Below are 10887 nucleotides of genomic sequence, written 5' to 3'. Positions count from 1 at the left end.
TAAACCTTTTATTTATTTTACCTTTATTTAACCAGGCAAGTCAGTTAAGAACAAATTCTTATTTTCAATGACGGCCTAGGAACAGTGGGTTAACTGCCTGTTCAGGGGCAGAATGACAGATTTGTACCTTGTCAGCTCGGGGGGGTTGAACTTGCAACCTTCCGGTTACTAGTCCAACACTCTAACCACTAGGCTACCCTGCCGCCCCATGGCTCTATATAATATTGTTCGCTTTCTTGAACTTGTTATGGATTTGGGGACTGAAACGTGTGTGTCAGTGCAAGTTGTGTATAAACAATTTGTCATTTTCAACACATTAATGTTTATTAGAAAAAAGAAGAATTGATGCATTCAGTCTCTCTTCAACTCTTAACCAAGACAGACTGAATGCATAGTATGGATATTATTCCTGGGATTACAGTGTAGAGACGTGCCGCTCTGTTCTGGGCCAGCTGCAGCTTAACGACGTCTTTCCCAGCAGCACTGGACCACGCGAATGGACAATAATCAACATGAGACTAAACTAGAGCCTGCAGGACTTGCTTTGAAAGGAACAACTGAAACCATTATTATTATATGACTTTGTTGGCTCTCACCTGGCCCAGCTGCTGCTGTGTGTGTGTGTGTGTGTGTGTGTGTGTGTGTGTGTGTGTGTGTGTGTGTGTGTGTGTGTGTGTGTGTGTGTGTGTGTGTGTGTGTGTGTGTGTGTGTGTGTGTGTGTGTGTGTGTGTGTGTGTGTGTGTGTGTGTGTGTGTGTGTGTGTGCGTGTGTGTGTGCGTGTGTGTGCGTGTGTGTGTGTGTGTGCGTGTGTGTTTGTCACATCTCACTGTCAGAAGACATCAGTTCCATTCACTGAATGAAAAAGATTTCAGCCCAATATGTCGCCCTATTCCCTATATAGTGCACTACCTTTGACCAGGGCCTATGGGGATAAGTAGTGCACTATATAAGAAATAGGGTGCCAGTTTGGGACAAATACCAGTTGTGAAAACAGTTATGATGTTCTTCCCTCTCTGAGACCGTGGCGTTTGCTACAATAAGCGGACATCGCTAACCCTGCCTGTCCCCTGTCCTTTCTCAGGACGACAGTGACGGAATCCCGTGGTTAGAGGAACGAGAGGTGAGGAAGGTGCTCTACCTTTCTCTGAAGGAGTTTAAGAACACCCAGAGGAACAAGGTGACAGATGGCCTCGGCACAGGAAACATCAACGGTGAGTCTCTCGCCTGTAGCTGTTATTGTCACAATGGCTACATCCCAAATGGCACCCTATTCCCTATGTAGTGCACTACTTTTGACCAGAGCCCTATGGGGACCCTATTCCCTATGTAGTGCACTACTTTTGACCAGAGCCCTATGGGAGAATAGGGTTCCGTTTGGGAGGAAGCCATTGTCAGTGGGCCTTCAACAATAGCCTGCATTGCCTTAGAAATGACAATTGTGTGGACCGTTTCTCTTTCTTCCACAGCATACGAGTTACTAAATGGTTCTCCAGCACAGTTAGTTTCTTTAGTCTCATCAAACCAGCCCGAACACTTGAGATCAAATTCTGTTTCACTTAACGAAACGTGAGCGCAGTGTTTAGTCTGGTTTCATGAGGATAGAATTTCTGACAATAAGAAGTGAGAAAGAATAGGTTCATTTTGGTATTCACGAATACCATGTTATACCTCCTTGTGAAATAGCCTCCTGTTCATACAGTACAATATTATAATTTTCCAACCTTGATAAAGAGTATTCTGAGCAGGCAGGAGAAAGGACTGTTTTATGCGAAATGATTCAGCCTTTCGAACCAACGCATTCGGAGTCAGACAGACTCAAACCCTATTCCCCATTATGTAGTGCACTACTTTTGACCACGGCCTGTAGAGTCCTGGTTCGCTAATAAAAGGCACAGGGTGCCGTTTGGAATGCACACCTAGACACAAACTAACAGTTTTTATTTATTTTACCTTTATTTAACTTGGCAAGTCAGTTAAGAACAAATTCTTATTTTCAATGACGGCCTAGAGTGGGTTACCTGCCTTTTCAGGGGCAGAACGACAGATTTGTACCTTGTCACCTCAGGGGTTTGAACTTGCAACCTTCCGGGTCCTAGTCCAATGCTCTAACCACTAGGCTACCCTGCCGCCCCAAACAGTGTGAAAAGCATGGTGCTATTCAGACAGGCTCTAAAGATCAGAAAAAAAAGATCAGAAAAACTCATCTGGGAATAACACAGTGAACAAGTACACAAGTAGATGCTTCCATTCTGGCTTCTCTTCTCTACAGTAACACGTCTTCTCTGCAGTAACACGTCTTCTCTGCAGTAACACGTCTTCTCTGCAGTAACACGTCTTCTCTGCAGTAACACGTCTTCTCTACAGTAACACGTCTTCTCTACAGTAACACGTCTTCTCTACAGTAACACGTCTTCTCTACAGTAACACGTCTTCTCTACAGTAACACGTCTTCTCTACAGTAACACGTCTTTCTGCAGTAACACATCTTCTCTGCAGTAACACGTCTTCTCTACAGTAACACGTCTTCTCTACAGTAACACGTCTTCTCTACAGTAACACGTCTTCTCTACAGTAACACGTCTTCTCTACAGTAACACGTCTTCTCTACAGTAACACGTCTTCTCTACAGTAACACGTCTTCTCTACAGTAACACGTCTTCTCTGCAGTAACACGTCTTCTCTACAGTAACACGTCTTCTCTACAGTAACACGTCTTCTCTACAGTAACACGTCTTCTCTACAGTAACACGTCTTCTCTGCAGTAACACATCTTCTCTGCAGTAACACGTCTTCTCTACAGTAACACGTCTTCTCTACAGTAACACGTCTTCTCTACAGTAACACGTCTTCTCTGCAGTAACACGTCTTCTCTGCAGTGACACGTCTTCTCTGCAGTAACACGTCTTCTCTACAGTAACACGTCTTCTCTACAGTAACACGTCTTCTCTACAGTAACATGTCTTCTCTGGCTGTTTACCCACACTGACACGTTGGGAGGGGAATTCCTCTTTTCCCTGTATGCATCCCACATGGCACCCTTTTCCCTATTTAGGCCATTTTCCCTAGGGGCCCTGGTCCAAAGTGCGTCCACTATGTAGGGTATAGTGTGCCATTTGGGATGCATGCCTCTTTTTCTCTTTGTTCACTTTCTGTTTAGACTCTCTTGTGATGTTTGTTACTGATTGGCATTTGAGTCAGGATATGGAAGTGCTGTGCTCAGCCTCTCCACGGTGCCACTCCAGGCCACTTCTGAACCTCAGCAGGAATCTCCCTATGCATGGAGGAGGCTATTATTATCTCTTGGTTTAATGTGTTTCTCTGCACTTTAACACCGCTAGGAGACAACGCATGGCATTCCTGCACAGAAAATATCCTATTTTCACACCAATATCTAATATCTAAAATATATATTTTTTTGAATTCTCAAAAAGTGCAAATGTTTCAGATGAATTCTCAAAGCAGAATAGATTAGACTAGATTAGATTAGATGACTAGATTAGATCAGACTAGATTAGATCAGACTAGATTAGATTAGACTAGATTAGATCAGACTAGATTAGATCAGACTAGATTAGATCAGACTAGATTAGATTAGACTAGATTAGATTAGACTAGATTAGATCAGACTATATTAGATCAGACTAGATTAGATTAGACTAGATTAGATTAGATTAGATCAGACTAGATTAGATCAGACTAGATTAGATTAGATTAGACTAGATTAGATTAGACTAGATTAGACTAGATTAGATCAGACTAGATTAGATCAGACTAGATTAGATTAGACTAGATTAGATCAGACTAGATTAGATCAGACTAGATTAGATCAGACTAGATTAGATTATACTAGATTAGATTAGACTAGATTAGATTAGACTAGATTAGATTAGATTAGATCAGACTAGATTAGATCAGACTAGATTAGATCAGACTAGATTAGATTAGACTAGATTAGATCAGACTAGATTAGATCAGACTAGATTAGATTAGACTAGATTAGATTAGGATTCTATATAAATCACTTCCTCCTTTTCCTCTTTCCCATGTGCACTATTCATGTTCACTCATCCACTTGTACTCTTCTAATCTCCACCCGGCACAGCCAGAAGAGGACTGGCCACCCCTCAGAGCCTGGTTCCTCTCTAAGTTTCTAATCTCCACCCGGCACAGCCAGAAGAGGACTGGCCACCCCTCAGAGCCTGGTTCCTCTCTAAGTTTCTAATCTCCACCCGGCACAGCCAGAAGAGGACTGGCCACCCCTCAGAGCCTGGTTCCTCTCTAAATTTCTAATCTCCGCCCGGCACAGCCAGAAGAGGACTGGCCACCCCTCAGAGCCTGGTTCCTCTCTAGGTTTCTAATCTCCGCCCGGCACAGCCAGAAGAGGACTGGCCACCCCTCAGAGCCTGGTTCCTCTCTAAGTTTCTAATCTCCACCCGGCACAGCCAGAAGAGAACTGGCCACCCCTCAGAGCCTGGTTCCTCTCTAAGTTTCTAATCTCCACCCGGCACAGCCAGAAGAGGACTGGCCACCCCTCAGAGCCTGGTTCCTCTCTAAATTTCTAATCTCCGCCCGGCACAGCCAGAAGAGGACTGGCCACCCCTCAGAGCCTGGTTCCTCTCTAGGTTTCTAATCTCCACCCGGCACAGCCAGAAGAGGACTGGCCACCCCTCAGAGCCTGGTTCCTCTCTAGGTTTCTAATCTCTGCCCGGCACAGCCAGAAGAGGACTGGCCACCCCTCAGAGCCTGGTTCCTCTCTAGGTTTCTAATCTCCGCCCGGCACAGCCAGAAGATGACTGGCCACCCCTCAGAGCCTGGTTCCTCTCTAGGTTTCTAATCTCCGCCCGGCACAGCCAGAAGAGGACTGGCCACCCCTCAGAGCCTGGTTCCTCTCTAGGTTTCTAATCTCCACCCGGCACAGCCAGAAGAGGACTGGCCACCCCTCAGAGCCTGGTTCCTCTCTAGGTTTCTAATCTCCGCCCGGCACAGCCAGAAGAGGACTGGCCACCCCTCAGAGCCTGGTTCCTCTCTAGGTTTCTAATCTCTGCCCGGCACAGCCAGAAGAGGACTGGCCACCCCTCAGAGCCTGGTTCCTCTCTAGGTTTCTAATCTCCGCCCGGCACAGCCAGAAGAGGACTGGCCACCCCTCAGAGCCTGGTTCCTCTCTAGGTTTCTAATCTCCACCCGGCACAGCCAGAAGAGGACTGGCCACCCCTCACAGCCTGGTTCCTCTCTAGGTTTCTAATCTCCACCCGGCACAGCCAGAAGAGGACTGGCCACCCCTCAGAGCCTGGTTCCTCTCTAGGTTTCTAATCTCCACCCGGCACAGCCAGAAGAGGACTGGCCACCCCTCACAGCCTGGTTCCTCTCTAGGTTTCTAATCTCCACCCGGCACAGCCAGAAGAGGACTGGCCACCCCTCACAGCCTGGTTCCTCTCTAGGTTTCTAATCTCCGCCCGGCACAGCCAGAAGAGGACTGGCCACCCCTCAGAGCCTGGTTCCTCTCTAGGCTTCTTCCTAGGTTCCTGCCTTTCTAAGGAGTTTTTCCTAGCCACTGGGCTTCTACATCTGCATTGCTTGCTGTGTGGTGTTTTAGACTGGGCTTCTACATCTGCATTGCTTGCTGTGTGGTGTTTTAGACTGGGCTTCTACATCTGCATTGCTTGCTGTGTGGAGTTTTAGACTGGGCTTCTACATCTGCATTGCTTGCTGTGAGGTGTTTTAGACTGGGCTTCTACATCTGCATTGCTTGCTGTGTGGTGTTTTAGGCTGGGCTTCTACATCTGCATTGCTTGCAGTGTGGTGTTTTAGACTGGGCTTCTACATCTGCATTGCTTGCTGTTTGGTGTTTTAGACTGGGCTTCTACATCTGCATTGCTTGCAGTGTGGTGTTTTAGACTGGGCTTCTACATCTGCATTGCTTGCAGTGTGGTGTTTTAGACTGGGCTTCTACATCTGCATTGCTTGCAGTGTGGTGTTTTAGACTGGGCTTCTACATCTGCATTGCTTGCAGTGTGGTGTTTTAGACTGGGCTTCTACATCTGCATTGCTTGCAGTGTGGTGTTTTAGACTGGGCTTCTACATCTGCATTGCTTGCAGTGTGGTGTTTTAGACTGGGTTTCTGTATAATCACTTTGTGACATCTGCTGATGTAAAAAAGGGCTTCATAAAGACATTTGATTGATGCCAATCATTTGTTCAGTAACACCAATGAAATGAAACAGCCAGAGGAGGGCAGCTTGAACCCTCGACCTTCTGGCCTGAAGCCCAGAGCGCCGTTGACTGTGCCACAGAAGCATGCCCCTTTACACCACAGATAGAGGAATATTTGAGACGTCACTACAGACACCCTGGTTCGAATCCAGGCTGTATTACAACCCGGCCGTGATTGGGACTCCCATAGGGCGGCGCGCAGCGTCGTCCGTGTTTTCACCAGGCCGTCACTGTAAATAAGAATTTGTTGTTATCTAACTTGCCTAGTTAAATAAAGGTTCTATAAAAATATATATCAAACATAATCAACAAACTGTCAGACATAATAAGCTGTTGAACCTTAAATCTCAGTCACTACCGGCATGCAGACATTATTCATCCTCTGGACAAAAGCTGTACAAGATCCCAATTGTCAGTGGTACACTAGTGCCATGCTAATTTCAGTTATTTCTCTAGTTCAATGGGTCATTAGGAATATTATAATTCTGCCATGATTACAGTGACTATCTGTTAGTAAAGTACATTATGTCTAATAATGTAAGGATAATGCCCCCTTCTGTGGCTTTTACTGTGGACTTCCTGTCTGATTCATTTCTCTCTAATGGGCTCTCCTACGCAAGCACGCACGCACGCACGCACGCACACACACACACACACACGCACACGCACACAGACAGACAGACAGACAGACAGACAGAATCAGTCTAATTGTCAATCTTACAGCATTGAAACGCTCTAACATTCAGCTCAGTGTCCCTCAGTTCATTATCAATTGGACCGCAAGCAAATAACCAGCTGTGCCTGGTGTTCTGGTACAGGAACGAGCCATTCCCTGACAAATCGCACCCTATGCCCTATATAGTGCGCAACTTTTTACCAGAGACATATTGGCCTTGCACTAAATATGGAATAGGGTGTCATTTGGGACACCGTCCTTTGAGCAGACCAAAGTACAGCAACACCGACGGGCGACTTCTGTTTCTGTGCTCGCTGCATGTATTTATGTCCTCAACAACGATCAACAACGATCAACAACTTAGGCAAAGTACGGCCCACGGCACTTCAATCTGGCCCCCTTTTTTCTCCACAATTCCGTTGTGTCCAGTTTGGTAGTTACAGTCTTGTCCCATCGCTGCAATTCCCGTACAGTACTCCCGGTAGAGCCGAAGATCGAGAGCCGTGCGTCCTCCGAAACACGACCCAACCAAGCCGCACTGCTTCTTGACACAATGCCTGCTTAACCCAGAAGCCAGCAGCACCAATGTGACGTAGGAAACACCGTACACCTGGCGACCATGTCAGTGTGCATGTGTCCGGCCCGCCACAGGAGTCAATAGAGCGCGACGTGACAAGGAAATCTCGGCCTGCCAAACCCTGGGTCGACCGGCCTGGGATAGAACCCGGGTCTGTAGTAATGCCTTAGACTTGGGAGGCCCCCGCAAATTGATTTTAACAAACAATTGGTCCCCCCAAAAATGCATCCCTCCGTTGAATTTCAAAATCCCGATGTGGCCCTCGAGCCAAAACGTTTGCCAACCCTTGACATAGAACAATGATGAACAATGACAGGGCTTTTGGTTTTGTTCAACTGGGATAGTTTGCTGGCTATAGACAGTATTATTACAGTAGTAAATGGGCTTTTGGTTTTGTTCAACTGGGATAGTTTGCTGGCTATAGACAGTATTATTACAGTAGTAAATGCATCAGCCAAGTATAGCAAACAAGTGCTTAAAAAGTACATCAGAAATGTTTAATTGGTTTTGGTACTGATAAGAAGATGTTAAACAATAATCACATTCAGTAACACCATCTGTCTGTTTAGAATGAACAGAAACACATTTGAGAATGTAAAAAAGGCTGTTTTCTTGCCAAGCCAGATTGCTTGATGGTTTGGGATAAAGCTTTTGCGTCATGGAATATAACTTTGCATCGTTACAAAGTGGGAACGGCCGTGTGCGACATGGACTCCCACCCCTGACACTTTCCTACTTTCTCTTTTTAAAAACAAGTTACATGGCTGAGGGTCGAGCTACTCAATTTGATTCTGCACCTTTGAAATGTCAGTTAGTGTTGATTGTAATTGATTGTGCCTCTCCCTGACCAACAGGCTCTTTCCCACACAGCCACGGCTGCCGGTCAGGACCAGGGGCAGGGATACTGGCAGTCAACGGTAAAGCTGAGTGCTCACGCTCCTCCTCTCAAAGCAACGATGGCAGCAGCGAGTATTCCGGGGACGATCCAGTCAGAAAGAGGTGACCCCTCCCTGTATTTCAATGTGGTTCAACTGTGTTAAAGGGGCAATCTGGGATTGGTACATATATTTTTGGCCTTACATGAATGATATATGTTTATTGATTCTTGAATAATATAAAGCTCTCTCTATAAATGTCTCATAAGCTTAGCTCAACAGTCTTACCCTATCAGAACCCCAAATAAAAGCTTGTTTTACTCAGAACAGCAATATGTTATAGTGTTGTGATCTGAGTTTGTACGAGAACAGGAGGATTGGACTGCTGTGGTCTGGGCCCTGTGTTACTGTTTGGACCAGGGAGGCGCTGGTAAGAAGGGACGTTGTGTAGTGTACTGTCCTCCTGCTGTCCACCAGCTGTCTCCTATTGGCAGCCAATCAGACCGGACTGTGTGACAGCCAACTGTCCAGTTGCTCCACTCTGCCAAGTCCAGATCTAATAAAACAACTACCAATGTTTTTACAACTGTTTTTATCGTATTCAAAAACATCTAAAATAACAGCCAGTGTTTGTGACAGTCTGTGTTTCTGTGGTGCTGAAAACAAAGCCCACCAAAAGACAGTGTCTGTGTTTCAAATGGCACCCTATTCCCTGCATAGTGCACTACTTTTGACCAGAGCTCTGGGGGTAGTATTGACCTAATTTAGTCAGGAAGGAGATGCTGAGATCACAGAGAGAGAGCTTATCAACTGAAGAGAGAGAGAGAGAGAGAGAGAGAGAGAGAGAGAGAGAGAGAGAGAGAGAGAGAGAGAGAGAGAGAGATCAAGACTGAGAGAGAGAGAGAGAGAAAGAGCTTATCAACTTGAGAGAGAGAGAGAGAGAGAGAGAGAGAGAGAGAGAGAGCTTATCAACTGAAGAGAGAGAGAGAGAGAGCTTATCAACTGGAGAGAGAGAGAGAGCTTATCAACAGAGAGAGAGAGAGAGAGAGAGAGAGAGAGCTTATCAACTGAACAGAGAGAGCTTATCAACTGAAGAGAGAGAGAGAGAGCTTATCAACTGAAGAGAGAGAGAGAGAGCTTATCAACTGAAGAGAGAGAGCGAGCTTATCAACTGAAGAGAGAGAGCGAGCTTATCAACTGAAGAGAGAGAGCGAGCTTATCAACTGAAGAGAGGGCGAGCTTATCGACTGAAAAGAGTCCCAAATGACACCCTATTCAGTGCACTAGTTTACTACCAGGGCCGATAGAATGTAAATGTAAAAATGTCTCTTCTCTCCCTTGCCAGACCACGGCTGCAGGCTCAGAGGAAGTTTGCCCAGTCTCAGCCCAGCTCCCCCAGTGCCACACCGATCAAGCTGTCTGAGACCCTCTTGCCCCCCAGCCCCACCTCTCCCCTCAGCGACCTCACCAGACGCAAGCCCAAGACCGAGGACTTCCTCACCTTCCTCTGTTTACGAGGTGAGTGGCCTGCAACCTTTAGTTTTTATGGAACTTTGATTTATCCAGGAAGTTCCGTAGAGGTCAGAATAGCTCTTTTACAAGGGAGACCTACCACAATATAAAGGGCTTCTGTGTCACGGCTCAGACTAAGACCCAGATACAGACACAGGAGACGGATAGTACGAGTCTCAGAGTTTATTATAGAACAAGGGGCAGAGGAAAGGCAGGCAAAGAGTCCTAATGCAAATCAGAGTCAGACAGGTACAGGACAACAGGCATGATCAGGGTCATGACAGGCAGACATGTCAGAACTGGGAAGACTAGGAGAAACAAAAGACTAGAGCAGAGGAAAACACAGGGAACACGCTGGTAGGACTTGACAAGACGAACTGGCAACAGACAAACAGAAAACGCAGCAATAAATACACAGGAGATAATGGAGACCTCCTCAGAGACCTCTGGTAGGGGGTGGAGACCTCCTCGGAGACACCTGGTAGGGGGTGGAGACCTCCTCGGAGACACCTGGTAGGGGGTGGAGACCTCCTCGGAGACACCTGGTAGGGGGTGGAGACCTCCTCGGAGACCTCTGGTAGGGGGTGGAGACCTCCTCGGAGACCTCTGGTAGGGGGTGGAGACCTCCTCGGAGACACCTAGTGGGGGGTGGAGACCTCCTCGGAGACACCTAGTAGGGGGTGGAGACCTCCTCGGAGACCTCTGGTAGGGGGTGGAGACCTCCTCGGAGACACCTGGTAGGGGGTGGAGACCTCCTCGGAGACACCTGGTAGGGGGTGGAGACCTCCTCGGAGACCTCTGGTAGGGGGTGGAGACCTCCTCGGAGACCTCTGGTAGGGGGTGGAGACCTCCTCAGAGACACCTGGTAGGGGTGGAGACCTCCTCGGAGACACCTGGTAGGGGGTGGAGACCTCCTCGGAGACACCTGGTAGGGGGTGGAGACCTCCTCGGAGACACCTGGTAGGGGGTGGAGACCTCCTCGGAGACACCTGGTAGGGGGTGGAGACAAGCACAAGACAGGAGAAAAACAGATCAAG

General features: G+C 47.2%; 1 protein-coding gene across 1 annotated transcript in view; it reads left to right on the top strand.

Moving 5' to 3' along the window:
- Positions 1-1081: 1081 nt before the first annotated feature.
- The window catches only part of LOC124022463 (protein Jumonji-like), a gene marked incomplete at its 5' end in the record, with an annotated part of 76937 nt that continues 67131 nt past the window's right edge, over positions 1082-10887 (top strand). The window contains 3 exon segments of the mRNA XM_046337373.1: positions 1082-1211; positions 8318-8462; positions 9684-9856. Of these exon segments, the coding sequence (XP_046193329.1) occupies positions 1082-1211; positions 8318-8462; positions 9684-9856 (448 nt within the window).

Source organism: Oncorhynchus gorbuscha, unplaced genomic scaffold, assembly GCF_021184085.1.
Source record: "Oncorhynchus gorbuscha isolate QuinsamMale2020 ecotype Even-year unplaced genomic scaffold, OgorEven_v1.0 Un_scaffold_1397, whole genome shotgun sequence".
Classification (NCBI taxonomy): domain Eukaryota; kingdom Metazoa; phylum Chordata; class Actinopteri; order Salmoniformes; family Salmonidae; genus Oncorhynchus; species Oncorhynchus gorbuscha.
This window is presented reverse-complemented; position numbering and strand designations above follow the sequence as displayed.